A 20,316-nucleotide genomic window follows, 5' to 3' on the forward strand; every position below is an offset into this window, starting at 1 on the left:
AGGCAGGGTCGCGTGTGAAACTAAACATGTCATTTATCAGCTGACATGCCTGCACTGCACAGCCTTTTACATTGGTATGACAACAACTAAACTGGCTGAGCGCATGAATGGACACAGACGAACTGTCCGCCTAGGAGATGCCCAATACCCAGTAGCGGAGCATGCCCTCCAGCATAATTCTAGGGACCTAGGAACCTGCTATACCGTATGTGCCATTTGGCTTCTCCCACCCAACACCAGTCCTTCTGAACTGCGGCGATGGGAACTTGCACTCCAACACATCCTTTCATCCCGCCATCCCCCTGGACTAAACTTACGTTAAACAACCTCACTCCTATTTAGTCCTCAGTCTTCTCCTCTTTCCCTTTCCTCTTTAGCCATTCACGCATCTTTTCATCCTACATAGCTGTGTTTATCTTTATACTATGTACCTCTTTACTTCTGTATGCATCCTCTTTGGTTTGAAGCTGGCACAGTACTTACAGTAGAATATCTTTGGCTTCCCTCTGACAACCATGCCTCCATCCTTGCTACCCTCCCAGTTTTCCTTTCCCTGTTGCTTCATAACCTGGGTTGTGAGTAACTGAACCCACTTTCCCTTCTTCCCTTTCTTTCCCCTCTCTCCTCCCTGATGAAGGAACATTTGTTCCAAAAAGTTGGAACGTAAATTTCCGGTTCTGTTTTTTGTGTATCTATCGGCTGTACTGAGCTGAGGTAAGTACTAGCCAGCCCCTCTATCTCTTTGTTAGTATTTGTTTCACATCGTTACATGAGATTTTCCATTAATCATTTGTATATTGAGTAATTTTTTCCTGCAATCGAATTACACTCGCGAGGTAACCATTACAGACACTTCTGTGACGTCTCTGGAGGCTTCCCACAGGCTAAATAGACACTTCTGCCAATACCAAAATGGGTGGTAACCATCATCAAATAGTTGAAGACATTCTACGTCAATTGCATTCTGTCTCTCGCTTGTCTTGTCATGCTGGTGGAAGTAAGTTACTTAGAATTCAGGTATACTGCTCCCAAACTAATCCTGCTGTGACCTGTTGGTCTGCTGAGACCTCCAGGTCTATGAGGGCAGCAGGATGTTCCACTCTCTTCTCTAGCCCCACATTGACTCTGCCACTGGGTTTCATGTGAACAGCTGTCACTGAGTCACGAACCTCTGCCTGTGCATCAGGGCTGCACTGCTCCTGGCTGACAACTCACCACTCACCATGTCGGAGAGCTGTTAATGATTCCACACTCGCAAAAGTTGTATATTCTTTTCAAAAGGACTGGGTGCTTAAAATGCCATTGGGAGTAAATACCAGGATATTCAACAATATGCTTCCCTTCATCCCTCCTGCAGACCGAAACATTCTGAGATGTGTTTTCGAAATATCCTGGAAAGGGTGACACAGTGGGCAATAACAAAATATTTGCCTACTGACCGACACATCCCAAACCTGCACAAGTCTGCAGACCTAGGTTTCCCTCAGAATACAGCACTAAAGAAGCGTTCCTATTGGCTCCCACCAAATTAATGAGTGGATGATTCGAGAACACGAATGGGAACCCCTGGAGGGAAGACAATGTTCTTTTCAAGGAATGCTATTGAGAACTGACATTCGAAGTTGGCTACTGGCAAAATTCAATTTGCATAAGGACCACAAAGATAAGATACGAGAAATTAGTGCTCTTAGGGAGACATATAGGTAGTCTCTTCCCCTCGCTGTATTTGCGAGAGGAATAGGAAAGTGAATGACTAGTAGTGGTACAGGATACCCTCCATCAAACATTATATGATGGCTTGCAAAGTAGGGATATAGATGTAAATTCACAGAAGAATGTCGTCTCCTATTTATTGAGAAAACAAAAGACAGAACGTCTGTTGCTTAATGTCTCTGTGTAGAAACCTTCATATTAGCCCCTAATTTTCTCACTGCAGTCACTTCGTGAGACATATGAGAGAGGTTGTAACATGCTTGTCCATAATACTTAGACGAAACCTCTTAATTTCCCTTTCATCACAGTATCACTTACCTGCCATATTCTTACAAATCCTCCGGTCTCTGATATGCAGCATCTGAACCCACCTGATTTCGATGATTAAGAGATGTCCCCCACTAAGTCACAGACCCTTGCTAATTCTCTCAAAATTAGCACATTCCAACAGCACTGTTCCGTTAGTTAGAAGGCTAAAAGGTAGAGAGGTTTCACAAGGAGAAAAATAGCACACTAATATACAGGAGGAAATTCACAGCCAGGCTGAGTGTACATGGACTGCACAAAAAGTTCAGAAGCGCAACACCTACAATTTTTCTATATCCAATGGCAGTCTATAAATATCACTCTGTACATATCCTAATCTCCTTTATTGTGATCCTATGATTATCACATCAGAAATAGGACAGTGTAGTAGCATCTAAGTCTTCATTGACAGCACAGTGTCTCACTGCCATCGTTATTTTTGTAATATCCAACAGAGTAAAATGTGAACTATATGAACTTCGACAACATTACCCGGCAGAGAACTCAATAAGATATTACCAAGTCTCTCCCTTCTAATATACCGGGAATCAAATAGTGTCTGCTCGTTGTCATCAAGCATATGTGGCAATCCCATTAAATAGCCAGATATTGGCCCATTGGAGCAGGTGGCCAGTGGTCAAAGTCACTTATACAGACCAGTGTAAAGTTTTGTCATCCGTTCTGCAGAAGGAACATATCCCACAGACCATCACTCGCAAGAGTGGGTTCTGTGATGCATTGTTTTTTCTGCTTTAACACTTCCAAGCAGTGTATGACTACAGCTTTGTCCACTGCCATACATTTTTTTTCCCCACCGTTACTTCGACTTCTGTGTCAGGTGTTAAACCTACATTAACACATTTTGGTCCACTAGCTCTTTCAGAGAGCAGGACATCACATGGTGTAAACTATGCTGCTCTCACAACTCACAGGATGGTTGAAATAAAACACAGAGGAGAAGTTTCTTATTGATAAAGACGTGGAAGACATCACAACATATGGAAACTGGAAGAGTCTGTGGCATTGCAGAGCATGTCCAAACAGCTGTCCAAAGGTGATGACCTTTACATTTAATCTTATCTCTCAGAGTGATTGCGTAGCAGGTGGTCAGGTGTTCTAATTCAAACAGACCAAGAGCATTGATTAATTATGATGCAGCCATGTACATGATCACTGTTTCGATGCTGGCCATCCCATGAAGGTGTTACTCCCACCAAGACTATTTCCATCTCAAACAAGAGGTGTCAGCCAAGCATTATGTGGTATTCAACAGCATAGCAGTGGATGGATGGGATGGAAAAAGACACCATCAATAAGGGACAATGTACTGTAATAAGCATCACAGTTGACAGCGTGATCAATTTTACCAGTCTTTCCATAATTTGAATGCCAACCAATGAAATGGCAGCATGCTTCCCAGTTTCTGCATCATCACTAAACCAGCCCTCCACTACTTTGCTTGTACCATATACTTGAATGTAGATAGATGACTGTGCAATATGTCCAGTCATGATCAAACAAAAACACCATAGTATATCAGACAGTGCCCTATACTGATGCAGTTAGGTTAACAGGATATTTCTAGCACTTCAATCATAGTGCATATTTATGATTATGACTGGCTATCTTTTCCCACATGGATTGGACTCACAGAGTATTCTCACATTTATTGGATAAAGTTGGATATTGAAAGAACTTCCTGCCTTCTGTTTGACCAACCCTACCCACAACACTGCCATCGATTTAATTTGCAACTGACCAGAAGTAGGATGGCACAATGCTCACTACATTACATGTCTCATGAAGGAACAGAGTGAGCCGAGTCCGTAACTGCTGTGTAGCGAAGACTGTTCCGCACCAGCCTTACTCAAAGCACCCATCCAAGTTCACAAGATCTCTCCAGATGTGTGCATGTCAAGTAGGTTACCACTCCTTATTGGTGCGTAGTAGATGTGGGAGTGATGTGGTGATATAACTGATGGTTAAGAAGAAACGCATGGTTTGTGATGGAACTCCAGATGGACGGAGTTTGATTTTTACGTAAATCAGCTGTGCTATTGATTCTGAAGTATCGTTCTAATTTCTGGGGTCAGTATCAAGAAAGTATTGGCAAGACAGAAGTGATTGTAGAACATAAAACACACACACACACACACACACACACACACACACACACACACACACACAAGGACTGTCTCTCTGCATCCAATAGATGTCTAATACACAAAATAGTGTGATGGAGGTGATCATTTGCCATTGTTGTGGATCCTTAGAGCATAGAAGGGGGTGTGGAGGCGCAGCGGGATACATTGCAAGGTGGTTGTTACTGAAGAATCTAGAAATCTTGTTACCAATATTGGTAATATATATATTATATTGGAGATGTTATGCTGTTTAGCAAGATGAATTTAAATGGGCTTGCACCCACTGCACAGCCATTTTGCACAGAGTATTTCGCTATTTGCAGAGCTGTAGCACTGTCGAAAATAACATACAAGTGGTTGAAATCAAGTCCTCAGGAGTGGTAATATGCTTGCAGAGTCTCTATGTGTATGCATGTCAAGCTGTCAAGGGTGGATGGTTGATGGTTGTGGTTCGGAGGCATAACTTGCTAACTGGTCATCTAGAAATGACGCTGATGGGGTACACGCTGTGTAGGTAGAGAGGGGAAACTATTATGGCCAAAGATGTTACCTGCAGTCCACACACTGTAAACTAATGAATAACTTATTACTGAGGTAATATAAATAAATACCTGGACGCTGTAGTTTGTAGATGGCCTGACTGGGTTCTTGGTACATATCAGAATCAGAAGGCATAAAGAGAAATAATGAAGCATGTCTGGTAAGCAATCAGAGCATATACACATGGGAAAAGAATCTGAGCAGCAACAGAAATCAACTCTGTACTATCCCTATTGCAGGCCTCTGCACGATGGAGCGGAAGTAAAATGAACATGTAGCACGGTTTGCGGACTTCTGGTTTCCACCAAGTGGTTGCTAGTGATTTTAATGTGCATTTATTGAAAAGCTCTGTTAGTGAACAATTATTGCAGTCAATAACACTATCATTCAATTTCGTTCCTACCGTGAACTTTGCAACAAGGATATGTAAATACTCTGTGACTTATTGACAATACCTTTGTAGACAAATCTAGGGAAAAAGTACACACAAAACCGATAATAAATGGGCTATCTGATCATGACATGTAGCATCTAGTGTTAAATGTTGAACATGTCACCACTAAAAAAATCTATTAATCTGAGTACAGGAGGGTAATAAATAAGTCAAAAATTGAGAAATTCAGGAAACTGCTCAAAGACATGAACTGGATAGATGTTTACAATACTTCTGACTAAAATGGAAAATACAAATCATTCATTAATACAGTTACCTCCTCTTCTGAAAATTGTTTTCCCCTAAAGGTAACTCAAATCACACAGAAGTCAAAAAGTAAACTGTGGATTACACAAGGAATGAAGATATCATGTGGGACAAAAAGGAGACTAGCTACTATCTAGGAACAGCACTGATGTTAGAATTGTAATGCATTACAAAGAATACTACAAAATATTGACGCAAGTAATCCAGAAATCAAAGCAGCTTTATTATGAGAAAAAGATAATTACATCAGGCAACAAAATAAAAACTGTACGAGATATAGTGAAGTCAGAGACAGGTGGGGCCAAAAAGGAAGAGGAACAGATAGCTGTTTACACTTACAGTGAGAATGTACTTAATTCATTAGAAAATAAATTATATGTTACTGGCATTTTCTGTGACCTGTCAAAAGTCTTTGACTGTGAGAACCACAGCCTTCTCGTAAGTAAATTACAATATTATGGTGTCACCAGCAATGCTGCGAAATGGTTCGAGTCTTTTCTATCTAAGAGGAAGTGAAGGGTGTCGTTGCAAAATACTTGTGCAGTAAGCAGGCAGTCTTCATCTGATTGGGAGTTAATTACATGTGGTGTTCCTCAAGGTTCCATCTTGGATCCATTGCTTTTTCTTGGGTACATTAATGATCTCTCGTCTGTTACATTGCCAGATGCTAAGTATGTTTTGTTTGCAGATGATACGAAACATTGTACAGTCAAGTAGAGATTTAGAAATAGCTGCTAATCAAATTTTCACTGTTTAAAACTAATTCACTGTCATTAAACTTTGAGAAGACCCACTATATGCAGTTCAGATCCTGTAAGAAGTTTCCTCCTAGTATGTGTATATCATATGAACACATGCAGATCAAAGTGGTTGACAATGTTAAATTTCTGGGATTACAACTCAACAATAAATTCAGTTGGGAAGGGCATACCACAGAACTGCTTAAGCACCCAAACAAGTCTGTATTTGCAGTGAGAATGGTGTCAGATGTAGGAGTTATAAATATAAAAAAAATCTGCATACTTTGCTCACTTTCTTTCTATTATGTCGTATGGGATCATATTCTGGGCTAACTCATTAAACCGATCAAATGTTTTTAAGGTGCAAAAGCTTGTGGTAAGTATCATTTGTGGTTAAATTCAAGATCATCACGTAGAAACGTGTTCAAGGAACTTTGTATTCTAACCACTGCTTCTGAGTATATTTATTCCTTAATGAAATTTGTTGGAAGTAACATATATCTATTTCCAATCAACAGCTGAATACATAGTATCAATACTACGAATAAGAACAATGTACATAAAGACCTAAAATCACTTATCTTGGTCCAAAAAGGGGTCCAATATTCAGGAACACAAACTTTCAATAAATTACCAGCAACCATTAAAAACTTGTTTTCAGATAAAGCACAGTTTAAAGAGAGTTCAAAAGACTTTTCGATAGGCAACTACTCCTAGTCCATAGATGAATATCAACAGCGACTGTTAAGCCAGGTTAAGTAAAAATATCTGTTAGATTTCAGTTCTGACAGCACTTCATCACAATAGTCAAGATTAGGTATTGTTGGGTCTATGGAACGAAAAGTGAATCTAATCTAATCCCAAGTTCAACACTACACGAGTCTGCAGACAGGCTCTCTGATGGACTGTGCAGTACATGGAATTGCTTCCCGACTTCGAGTTTCCAATACATCCATCATCTACACCACTCGTTGAGTACCATATCGGTATGAAGCGACTGTTACTATACTTGATTATCCTATCCAAAATGCATGCATGTGGATCATCGGGGAGAGGGGAAGTCTTAGGATTTTTAGTAGGTTGGTGTTAAGATGCGCAAATATTCTCATATGAAATCGAACAATAAGTAGGTATGTCAGCAATATGACCACATACATATGGGAAACTGTCGAAAAAATACGAAAAATGTGGTAAAATTAAAATAAAACTTGGTATAATCATGAAAAACTGATGTGAAGTACATAAAAATTGAGGGAAATATGATTCAATATGTAAAATCACAAAAACATAGTAAAATTATGGAAACAGAATACATAAAGAAAAAATACCATGAAATGAGTTCTCAGCGAAATCAATAAAACTGCATGTTCTGGAGGAGGAGAGTAAACTGACGCTACATACGGCCACCTTAACAGTGGAAAGAGGAGGCATTCTAGAGGTGTTCTCAAGGCAAAATGGCCATATTATCCCACACATGAGCAATACAACCTAACATCCGACCATGACTTCTGTGTGTGCAAGAAGGTTAGCACGGACAATGGTAAACTGTGATAAGACTACTACATCTCCTATGGCTACTGATCGTGGTGTTTATTTCCTTGTAAGATGTCAGTTTCTTCGTATGCATTTTTGGCTGCCAGCGATCATTTTATAGGTCTGTTGTGAATATATCACAATTTCCAAATCGTAACCAGGCTTGAACGTCGTAAACAGCAGGTGTCATACACCCCTAGAAACTATTTAGTTTTTGTGTTTCAAAGAATCAATGTTTTCTTTGGTGTGCAAAGTAGCTGTTTTATCACCTTACAGTTTGTCACCACAGTAGAGCGGAGAGAAACTTGCAGGGAGGATGTATGTTATGTGCTGGAAATATACAGGGTAATTCAGGAAGAATACTACAGCACTGAAAATCCGTATTTAATCAAAGACACATGTTGGAACCTGAGGTATTAATCAGAGTGAACAGTACTTCATGAAGTTTTTTTCAGTGGAAACACTTGAGCGACATCAACCCAATACTCTTAACTCGTTCCACACTCTCTGTAGCATCTCTGGCTTAACAGTTTGGATAACTTCAGTTATTCCTTCTTTTAGTTCCTCAATGTTAGCTGGAAGAGTTGGTCAAAACACCATATTTTAAAATACCCCCATAGAAAAAAATCACAGGGGATGAGGTCAAAACTTCTTGGAGGTCAGTGATGAAGTGCTCTGTCATTGGCTGCCTGCGGCAGATCCATTGCTGTGTGTACCTTTTGCTCGAATATGCACAGTCAGATATGTGCCAACAGAATGGTGCACAATCCTGCTGGAATATGAACTGATGTGTTGCTTCTTCGAGTTGAGGGAACAGCCAATTCTGCAACATTTCCAGATAGGTTTTCCTAGTTACAGTTGCACCTTATAAAAAACTATGAAAAATTTATTGACTGAAATGGCACAGAAAACATTCACTTTAGGTGAATGACGTTCGTGCTGAAATGTTTCCCGTGGATTCTCAGTGTCCCATATATGTACATTGTGCCAGTTGACTTTTCCTGTTGTGCATAATGTTGCTTCATCGCTAACATTAGCTTCGAAATGAACCAGTCATCTGTCTCCATTTGTTCAAGAACAAACCCACAGAACACGGTTCTTTTCACCTTAACAGCTTCTGGAAGAACTTGAACCTACTGTAAATGATAAGGTTTCATTTCAAACCTTTCCATTAGGACTCAAAGGTCAGATGCAGAATTTGCAGCCCTCTGGTACCTCAGTGGGTAGATTTTCCTGGACTGCAAGCAAATGCTTCCTGAATGTGGCCAACATTTTCTTCCCTCACGCATAGCCATTAGGAACTTTTCCCTTTGCACATACACACTTTCTTCATAAATTGTTTATACCAATGTATGATACACTACCTACCACAAGACTGAACAACATGCTTGGTTGAAAATCCATGCTGAACAACTATCACAGATTCACTTCTGCCGTGCTTCATAAGAAAAAGCTTTTTGTTGAGAAGTCACCATCTTTGCACTGACAACAGAAATGAAGGTTATATGCCCAATAGCGTTCCTAGCGAACAAATGAGCAACTAAATGAAACTTCAGGGCTTCCTTCAATTGACAACAAAAAGAGCATAATCTCACCTTTTCTTCTTTGCAGAGTTCTCGATTTTCAATATTGTGGTGTTCTTTTTGAATCACCCTGTATTCCTTAAATTGGAATTTCAACAGCACTGCATTGCAAGCAACTAATAGATTGGAAACCACACAGCTCAAGCATTATAGTGTGTTTTAAGTGCAGAACCATGTAGCCCTTCAAATGTTTGTGTTCCACAATCATTTCTCTTCTTAGTATGGACAACAAACACTAAAACAATATTTCAAAACTCTTTGCACAAGTGACTTATGTAAAGTGTCTCAGACTCCTGTTCTAAGTCAGGGACAGATGTTTGAGAGGTACTGCAAACCCTGTGACCATATATTTCCTTGACAATTGTCCTGTTTATAGAGTTACTGCAGCATGGTGCGTAATTTCACATGTCAAACACCACTGCTATGCATTTGTCTGTCTCCTTACAAGATGAATTTTCCATTGCATGCAATCATTTTATATGACTGATGCGAACATAATTTCTGAGCCGTAACCAGATGTGAGCATTGGGCGCTATACACCTCTGGAAAGTATATTGTTCATGTACCACAAAGAATCTGTGCTTATGACTAATATTTTGGAAACCACATGGCTTAAAATATTATAGCACGTTTAACTGCAGAATATGAGTGCACGTGTTTATGTTCTGCGATCATTTCTTTCTTGCCAATACCTTCTTCATATGACACCAAACACTAGAACAATACTTCAGAATCGATAGCAATGTTGATTTACATAAAAACCTTCAAAGTCCATCCGCCTGGAGCTCGATCACGCATGAACCACACGTTTCATCTTAAGCAGTTATATCACAACACTCCCGTATCTACTACACACCAATAAGGAGTGGTAACCTACTTGACTTGCACACATCTGGTGAGATCTTGTGCACCTGGATGGATATCATCGCTCAGATTACTGGCCAGTTTTCTGCTTGGACTGCTGAAGTAGTTGTGTTTTGCATTAGTAGCAAGTTTGTTGGTGTAGTTGAATGAACATCTTAGGAAGCCAAGTTAGTGAATCACTGCCTCCAGATTGATGCCACTGTGCCTAGTGATTATAGTCTCTAGCTCAGATTCTCACGTAAACTTAACCGAGTCAGAAAATTAGTTACACTTGTGTGACGCCATATTACATACAGAATTTTAGAGAAATTTAACTGTCACTGGTGGCTATACTCTGACAGTCTGTAAAACTAATTTTCTGACTACAGTATACCTGGTTAAGATATCTGCTTGGGTACTGCATTTAAGCACATTCATTTATTTCTAGTTTAACCAAATGCTCTTGCATATTAATGATTTCTTGTGAGTCTTCTTAATCTTATTTTCTCGTAACATAAATCAAAGCTAAAAAATCTTAACTCTGAAGTCATGTTTCAATAGTTGCACCGAGTCCAAGAAACTGATTCCGATACAGAAATTTACGTCAATATTAAATCAGGGAATTATTCTGGGACCACCACAAAAACAAAGAAAAAGAAAACTCATTTTACAAAACAGTCTTTTTTAATGCAAAAATGCAACAATACTTTCCACATAATATACAAATTAATTGACCTTTTAACTTTATAATGTACACATTTATTGTTTATGTATATAACAATGGAATATTTTGTTCAGCAAATAAGTTATTTAAATTATTTTTACACTCAACAGTCATGTTTTACAGCCGTCAGGATATAATTAAATATAAAACACTTTCAGAAGGCAAGAGATTCCACAACTGCTTAACTTCTGTTTTTTTGAAACTTTGAATGCATTTAATTTACAGTTAAATTTTACAATATTTTACAATCTGAACCTCACAATATTATTCTAATCTAATTCCCTAATCAAAATAGGGTATTGATTCAGAATTTATGGTGAACTTCAATGACGGACTTAATGTTACTGAGCAAAGTCACAAAAATCCATAAAATAATACTTTTACTAAATAATGAAACCTGCAAATGGAACTCATTTATAATGCATGGCCAATGATCTAAGAATATCCGACTGCATAAAATACACAGTTCGCAACATTTTTGCACCATGCCCTTTCACAGCCATTACACCTGCCATTCACCCATTACATTCAGCTCTGTTAAATAAAAGTGCCTAAAAATGCAGAAACCATTTCTAAGTTCCACAGAGTAATTGCAGAACTGGAAGCAAGACAGTACATAGATTACAAATGGAGAAGGGAGGGAGAGCAAATCTGCCAGCACAACTGATATCAATTAAAATAAATGCCATATACAAAGATTGTACATAATTTTGCTGTCTTTTAAAAAAGTGGCAATACATTTATGCCCAATATGTATAGAAAGCACACCATAAGAAAAATGCAGACCCATCAAATATTTTAAAAATTTTCTGGCAAGAATGATTACCCCTCTGGCTTTAGTTTAAAAAATGGCTATTAACAATGCCCATAAAAGTCTGCTCATCACTTAAGTAAAATAAAAAATGATCAAAAACAATGAGATCGTTGCTGCAAACCACTTTTGATGTCCTTGTAACAAGGTTGTAATTTTAGCACATACAGTCCAACCTTATGGCTACAGTTCCTTTTGTGCAATGAAGGATCGAACATCACGATCACTATCCCTTCGTAACGAAAGGAGAGCAGTTGTCACCACCTGTTCACTTCTCTTCACTAAAAAATTTGCTGAAAAAGGAAAATCAAGAAATAAACAAGTGAAAGCAATGACCATAGTAACTGACATGATACAAGTAACCAAAAGTGTCTTCACAAATAGGATGAGGAAGCAGTTATGCATTAAGTACTCTACACATCATGAGGTTTGAAAAGTGCAGTAACAGATCATGATTCATATTATAATCATTTGTATGGAAGTTACATTGATCCTTTTGCTGCTACAAATGTGCTCTCTGCATTCCATTCTGAGAATGGCTTTTGTTATGGCTATAGTGCTCACTAAATGCTGGTGCCCATGTTGACAGACTACATTCCAGGCAATATGAAATATTTATAACCCGATATTTCAAAACCTATTTCAGTGAAAAAATTTGATTTTTGCATATCTTACAGTCTGCTATCTTCACTCAAATAACAGAATTTTGAGCTACACGAAATTTTAAAGACTTTGCAGAGGTAAAAATGCATTACATAAACTTTATATATCGTTGATTTTAGCTCATACATTAGAGTGAATGAAATGCAGACAATGTATCGAAATTTCATTTAAAACAGAGCAGAAATGATCTCATTTCTTTCTTGAGTTATTGCGTTTTATATTCAATGCACAGTCACACGCAACACGACACGCTGCGCCCGTTCATCCCACAGTACATCACAAATCACGTGGTCAAAACAATAGTCATTCAAGATACTGAAATGAGGTTTTTTTTTGCAAATGATAGCACACAATAAGGCAGATATGTTGTACGTAAATTTTTTTATTCACCGAAATACGGAAGTTAATTCCATTCACAGTAGTGATATGTCAGTGGCTCAGGACACATACTGATATCGACAGCAATGCAGGGAAACCCAAGCAACACATGTATACACGTCCCCAGCACCTGGGTAATGGTGCAGCAAATCACGTATCCACATCCGTAGCAGCAAAAGAGTTAAACTAAACTACATCTTACCTCATAAGATAAGACTAATAGTACACTTACGTTTTTCAGCTATCCTGGAAATAGTTCGAGCCACAACAAGTCGCACATTTGGCACTCTGTCAGCAGAAAGAGCTACAAGTGGCAGTAACCAGTCTTGGCAGAACATAGCACCATCGATACTATCATCGTCAATAAGCTGATAACACAGCATAGCAAAAGTCTGTCGGTGGGACCACAATGCACTCCTTGCAAGCTGCTGCTCAAGCTCCAGAATGAGGGGTCTAAGAAGATTTGAGTCTGTGGAGATGTGATGGACAATGGCAGATACCTGTAAACCCAAACTGTGTGTGAGGTATTTTCTAACCAAAAATAAATTACAGGTGACTCGTGGTTAGAACATTTAGGTACACAAGCCATGAAAACAACAGTGTAACTTGCCACTTTCTGTATCTTGTCTTATTGGAAGTAGTAAGAACTTAAAACTCCTTGTACATAATGTTAATGAGGAAGAACAACAAATCTTATTTTCATTTGTGTTCTGTTCTAGTGTTGTTTCCTGACATTTTTGAGGTAGGCCTACAATATACTAGTCATTTCAGACCTGTGACAATGTCAAATTCCTGCTGGCATGGAAAGATTTGAAACTTCCTGGCAGATTAAAACTGTGTGCCGGACCGAGACTCGAACTCGGGACCTTTGGCTTTTCGAGGACGGGGCATGAGTTGTGCTTGGGTAGCTCAGTTGGTAGAGCGCTTGCCCGCGAAAGCCAAAGGTCCCGAGTTCGAGTCTCGGTCCGGCACAGTTTTAATCTGCCAGGAAGTTTCATATCAGCGCACACTCTGCTGTAGAGTGAAAATTTCATTATGGAAAGATTTTCACAACACATTCCAAAGATACACATTCCTCTGGGATTCACCACCTCCATACCTGCATCTACCATTCATTCTTTCTACTATTACTTAGTACATAAATACATAATATTTTCAGTTTTACTTATGATTTTTCTACTTCAAGGATTTAATTTGGAAACAACCAATTTCTTTAGGTTTGTTTCCATTAAAAAAAAAAAAAAAAAAAAAAAAAAAAAAAAAAAAAAAAAAAAAAAAAAAAAAAAAAAACCAGCTTGCTTCATGACCATATCAATTAGATCCAGATAGGAAAGGCAGCACTGCTCGTACATTAATGGCTGTAGCTGGAATCTGCACTAAACAGATTAAAAATTTACAACAAATGTGGCCCTTATTCCTATCTTTAATCTTTTTCTCTTACCCAAACTAGTTTTTAATGTCCCTTACACACTTTCCACTCACAATAACCATTACTCCTAGATACATGGAAGGTCAACACCATTTTATACCAAAATTCCAGCATTCAAATCACGATTTTCATCAACACCAACTATCATATAATCAATCTTCTATCATGCAACTGAAAAATTGGGGTTTCAAAACAACCACAACTTGTTCAGCTTGTAGCCAGAACCGCCACCACGACCGCCTTCAGCAATTATCTCCTGACCATCTGGGAATCCACCTCCTGATGTCACTCCCGTGTTACACGAATTGTGTCAGAACACCACCAAACTATGGCAGCTTAAGTGACTGCAGAGCTCAATAGCCCTCTTTGAGATTCCCCTATCCAGCAACACTGTACGCCAAGAACTCCATAAAGCAAATATTCATGGACATGCTGCTATTCCGAAACCATTAGTGACAACAACCAATGCAAAAAAGCGTAAAACAGTGTCAGGAGCATAGATCCTGGATGGCTGATCAGTGGAAACACGTCGTGTTCCGACAAAGCAAGGTTTTCATTATTCCAAGACTGCTGGTTCCATCAAAGTCGTATAACAAATAACAATTATGAGAACATTTTATATCAACAGGTGCATCCCATGATTCAAATGTTCTTCCTAACAATGGTGCTCTATTTCAGGACAATAGTGCACCCATTCACACAACCAGGACAGTACAATCGTGGTATGATAAGCATACAACTGAACAGCAGCGTCTTACCTGGCCAGCACAGTCCTCGGACTTTAACATTATTAAATACTTGTGGGCGGTATTGAAGTGCAGACTCCGCAGCAGATTTCTCCCTCCTTGTCACTATGGGAGTTAGAAAAGGTTTTGATTGAAGAGTGGTGTAACATTCCACTGGCGACTGTACAATCATCATATGCCACAATAATCGTATGCCAGTGTTCCAAGTAGAATTGCAGCTGTATTATGAGCAAATTGGGGTCCAACACCTTAATAATAAACAATTTCCAAGATAAGTACAGGTGTTCACATTATTTTGCTTATCACCTGTATGTGAATATGACCAAATACAGCTCTTCACCTACAATATATTTCTCACTGCTTTTATCTGTCCTTCACAGCATGCAGTATGTCATGGTAGTACAACAGCACACCGAGAATGTTAATTTCAATATTTATTCAATATAATTTTTACAACTGTGAGAATGAAGTTTATGGTGACAGATCTGCAGCATAGTACAAAGACAACCTAAGGCTGAAAGTAACAATTTGGTTGAAGGTTGGAAAGGCCAACATCTTGACTATACAAGAAGTTGTTATACTACAGACCAGTGATTCTTCCATCTATCACATGTGACAGTAGTGATGTTTGTGTGTCATGTACCCTGCAACTGGCTGATAACAGCAAACACAGCAGGCACCATGTTCATTTGCATACTACTATTTCTTATCGTGCCTATCCATTCTTGATATTTGTGACAGTCTTAACTATAACACTTTTGCTTGTTTGACAAAGTTCCTCGCTTGTGTATGAAGTCCGTGTCCTCAAGTTTCTGAGCTGCTGTTCTTTGTCATCCTCTGCAGTCTTCATTCCTTGAGGAATTTTCTGCACAGCCTGGTGCACAAGTTCAAAGAATTTTGTTTTGCATGTTGGTTTTCCGGTTATGATTTTATTTATCAATTGTCATTCTTTATTTCTAGTACACTGTTGCTATTTTAGTTTACACATTGTCAACTGGAGATCGTGAATGCAGCTGTGGACACTAGAAAATGGTGGTGCCAAACAGAAAATCTGAACAACATTTCTGACATTCCTCCATTAGAGTTCAATAGAGGTGCCAACAGCAGGAGCAGCCAGAAACATTTGCACTGTGTATGGGGATAATGCCATTGGAGAGACAGTCATTCCACATCAATTCAAGCAATTTGAGAAAATGTTCCAGCTGATAGTCTCAGATTTGGCTGAAATTTAGCACACCAATGCTACCAATGTGGAACACTCATGTACAAAATTTTAAGTTCCCCTGCCAATTACTTCCAGACTTATGGCTTGTGAAAGAAGGTGGCGTGACCCGGAAATTGCAACCCGCATCTGGCAATCTATCTTCAGACCCAACTTCAGGACTTAATAACTTTGGAACTATTCCACACAGTCCAGTGAAATTTTTACAACCCAGTAACATCCACTTAGAGAACACACACTATGAATCAAACACCAGCAACATATTTCTGAGGGAAAATAAAAATTCCAAAATGTGATTAAAAAATTTAATACGTTAAAAGGTAAATATTGTAGGTGCCCTCTATGCCAAATATAATTCACTCAAAAAGGGTATAAATTTCTTTGTGGTAAGCTTAATGTGGCCTAAACACACACAACACCATCATGCTCACATCAATCACAAAAACTGAGTTACATGCACACGAAAATACAAAAATTTGAAAAATTACCTGACAAACATGGATTATCTAAGTGTGGTAGCACAAAAGGGACAAGTGATGTCCAAGCCAAATTTCAAACAGTTCATAAGTAGACCATAATATAATATGTGGCAAAATTTCAAATTGTTATTGCAAGGCATTTGTGTACAATAAAAGTTGACAGATGTATTTGGTTACGTTTCTTTCAACACGATTTAGCAAGTAATAGTGATGCAGACAGCTTGTTTCAGACAAAGCTGCAGCAATTGTTGAGAACCATTAGGCAACAGAAAGTTAAACAATGGTAGTTTTCAGGGACAAAATGAGTCGTCGTTAGGCAGGAACAACAAAGGAAACAAGCAACAATTACAAGTTACTCATGTTTTTAAGATTCTAGTTCAGACTCTTCAGTACTGTTGAGGAAAGTCAGTGTGGAAGCAGAAGAGTGTACTAGTGGTGCTTTTGTTCAAACAATTTGCAGTATTGGTAGAGAACAAGCATCTGAATGCCATAAAACAACATATGGAACAAAATGTGGCATTCACTTTGTACTGTATGATCTGGATGAATCAGACCAAGATTTGTTGCTATGGAGATCAGGGATAAACCCTGTGGGCACAAGAAGTACAGTTCCAGGAAATTTTAGTGTTTGTTGTTATCATCATATGAAAGTGTTTCTGGATAAGTATTCTTTCCTACAAAGAAGTTGTTTTGATCCATTTCAGATTCATAAGAAGACAGTGAAGTGAAGCCTCAGAGAAACTGATAGAAAATCAGTATTGAAAATGAATCAGTGCATGGGACTTAGCATGAAACCAGGACAAAAGTTATGTTCCAGGTGTGTTACACTGCTAAAAATGAAGAATATTCTGATAATTTACATGACAGTGACAAAGAGTATCAGCCACCTACAACCACAGCAGACGAGCAATTGAACACTTCAGTGACTGCTCTTGGTTTGTCTCCCATGAAGAGACACAAAGTTGGGAAAAGAGACAGGCCCAGCTATGGTAGAAGAAAACTATAAGAAGCTCAAATGGAATTAAAACACCAAACAACTGACACTCTAATGGTGGAAGGGGAAGAACTATTTGCTTCAAAGCAACAGAAATCGTGCCAGAAATGCTCTGATTTGGACAAAATTGTGAACAATTTGGAAGAAAAATGTGTCATCCACACACCAGAAAAAAGTAGCCGTGCCTACCCTTGCACCTTTCATCTGGTCTATTGATTACACTGCACAAGAATTCAATGTTTCTACATATATGGTAAAGCAAGCTAGGAAAATAAAAGCAACCCAAGAAGTGTTTCCACAACTTCAGCAGGCTCAGGGTAAGCAACTGAGTTCAGAAATATAGGTGCTAGTGTCAGAGAATTATGAAAATGACTGCAGCCAAACAATGCCTGGGGGGAAAAAAACAAAACTATGTAACAGTGAAAATGGGAAATGTACGTGTACGGATGCAGAAAAGACTTGCTGTGCAACCTATCAGAACTATATGTAGAATTCAAGGAAAATTATCCCAATACCAAAGAAGGTTTATCATCATCTTTCAATTTTCAGCCAAAATGGGTTGTGCCTTAAGTGCAAAGGGCACACACAATGTTTGTGTATGTGAGACCCATCAAAATGCTAAGCTAATGTTTGCTGCTATAAAGGATTCCGGTCTGGATTACAAAGGTACAATGAAGCTGCTAGTGTGTGACATCAGTTCCAACCAGTGCATGATACACAGGTGTGAAAAGTGTCCTGGTAAGGCAAATCTAGCCGAACACATGAATAACAAACTGTATGGTGAACTACTTATGGGTAACTAACTTGTTTCTTATAAACAATGGACACACATGGATCGCACAAGTCTTGAAACACAGCAAAGTACGGTGGAAGATTTTGTTGAAATGTGCTGTCAAAAAAATGGACAAACTGACCACACACAGCTTCACACCAACAGCACAATTGACTTAACTCCAGTTTTGTAAGGATAATTTGAAAGAAGATGAAATTATAGTAATACTAGACTTTTCTGAAAATTATGCATTTATAGTTCAAGATGCCATCCCAGGATATCAGTGGGATAACAGTCAACCAACTCTCCAGCCATTAGTGATTTACTATAGAGGTGAATCAGGTGATGTGCCTGTCATGAACCTGTGCATTTTTAGTGACTGTGTAATTCATGATGCCATTGCAGTCCATGCCCACATTCGCACTGTCACGGCATACGTGAAAAACAAGCTGCCTCACATACATTTTGGGAAATACTTCAGTGATGGGGCACTTAGTCAGTACAAAAACTGTAAAAATCTCAAAAATTTATGCATGCTTTACCATGATTTTCAGATTCATGAAGAACAGAATTCTTTCGCAACAAGTCATGGTAAAAATGTATGTGATGGTATTGGTGCTACCATTAAGCGCATGGCATCACGAGCTGGTCTGCAGCACCTTATAGAAGGTCACATTCTTACACCTCTTCAATTATTTATCTGGGTACAGAAAAATATCTCTGGCATACAATCATTCTATGCTCCGAAAGATGAGGTGAAATCAGTCTAAGAGTTGCTAAAAAGCAGACCAGGAACATGTTAAAACTGTTGCAGGAACAAGGAGCCATCATCACTTCTTTCCAGCGGACTGACAACGTGCAGATGAGCAGACTGTCTGGTTATAACAATAGGTTCATGCACAACATGTGTCTTCACAGTGTGTCTGACTCAGGAGTCAGAAGCAAAAGCAGCAACATACAACCAGGTTGCTATGTTATTGCTGTTTATGATGACAAATGGTACTTAGGATGTGTTGCAGAGTGCTGTGAAGCAGAAGGTGATTATTTGTGAATTTCATGGCACCAGCAAGATCATTTCATTGGCCACGTTTGGCGGACAGGTGTTGGATTCCTGTTGAACATATTCTTATGACAGATCCAGTTTCTACCACAGTGTCTGGAAGACAGTACAAATTGCCACTCAATGTACAAAGTACAGTAGCTAAGGTGTGGGAGAACTTCTGTTCAAAGCACAATCGACTGGTTTTTAGCAGTTAAGGTGCAGTAAACAGCAATGATAGGTTGTGTTAATCTGTCTATATGTTGTTGTTAGTGATTAAACAATTGTGGGAGAGGATAAGAGGCAGAACAGTTTATGATATGTTTTTACAAAATTGTGTTGCGGAACAATGGTCACATCACCAAATACATCTGTCAACTTCCATTGCACACAAATAGCTTGCAATAACATGCTGAAATTTTGAGATATATATCATTATGGTCTACTTATGTGGTGTGTGAACTTTGGCACACATTATATTAAAAAAATATTGCACACCATCTTACTTGTGTAGAGTTAGAATGGGAACAAATATTACATTTTCAGATTTTTATCTGTTATAAAATTTGCAATCATCTTAATAAAATGATATTTATAACTTATGAGCTACCAAGACTTTTTTTTTAAGTATCACCCACACCTGTACAAAGTATTTAGAGGTTTAATGTTTTACTTCATGAGTCACTTTTCACACAGAAGGCTGTGAATTGCAGTATTAGAAAGATAATTTTTTTTCTGTTAGTAGCCCTGTTGAAAACAAAATTAAGTTATAATAATAAAATACTTGTAATATGTAATAATTCTGTTACTGTGACCAGTGTAGATACTGGAAAGGTCCACAACTTCCAGATTCTAAGTTGTTATAAACAAGGAATAAAGCAGAACATGTGTGTTAGGAATTCTGAAGGAAAAATGGTAGATGAAGTCCTCTGCAGCTCCTGAAATGGCTGCTCGTCA

General features: G+C 38.6%; 1 protein-coding gene across 5 annotated transcripts in view; it reads right to left on the reverse strand.

The window, feature by feature from the left end:
• Window positions 1-10,767: 10,767 nt before the first annotated feature.
• LOC126481642 (serine/threonine-protein phosphatase 4 regulatory subunit 1-like) overlaps window positions 10,768-20,316 on the reverse strand; it is a 341,775-nt gene continuing 332,226 nt past the window's right edge. For all 5 annotated transcript variants that reach the window (XM_050105543.1, XM_050105542.1, XM_050105544.1 and 2 more), the window contains 2 exons: window positions 12,911-13,178; window positions 10,768-11,930 (listed from right to left, as the gene is read on the reverse strand). In XM_050105543.1, coding sequence (XP_049961500.1) covers window positions 11,821-11,930; window positions 12,911-13,178 — 378 coding nt within the window. In that variant the 3' untranslated portion in view covers window positions 10,768-11,820. The remainder of the gene's footprint in view (window positions 11,931-12,910; window positions 13,179-20,316) is intronic.

This window comes from Schistocerca serialis, chromosome 5 (assembly GCF_023864345.2).
Source record: "Schistocerca serialis cubense isolate TAMUIC-IGC-003099 chromosome 5, iqSchSeri2.2, whole genome shotgun sequence".
Classification (NCBI taxonomy): domain Eukaryota; kingdom Metazoa; phylum Arthropoda; class Insecta; order Orthoptera; family Acrididae; genus Schistocerca; species Schistocerca serialis.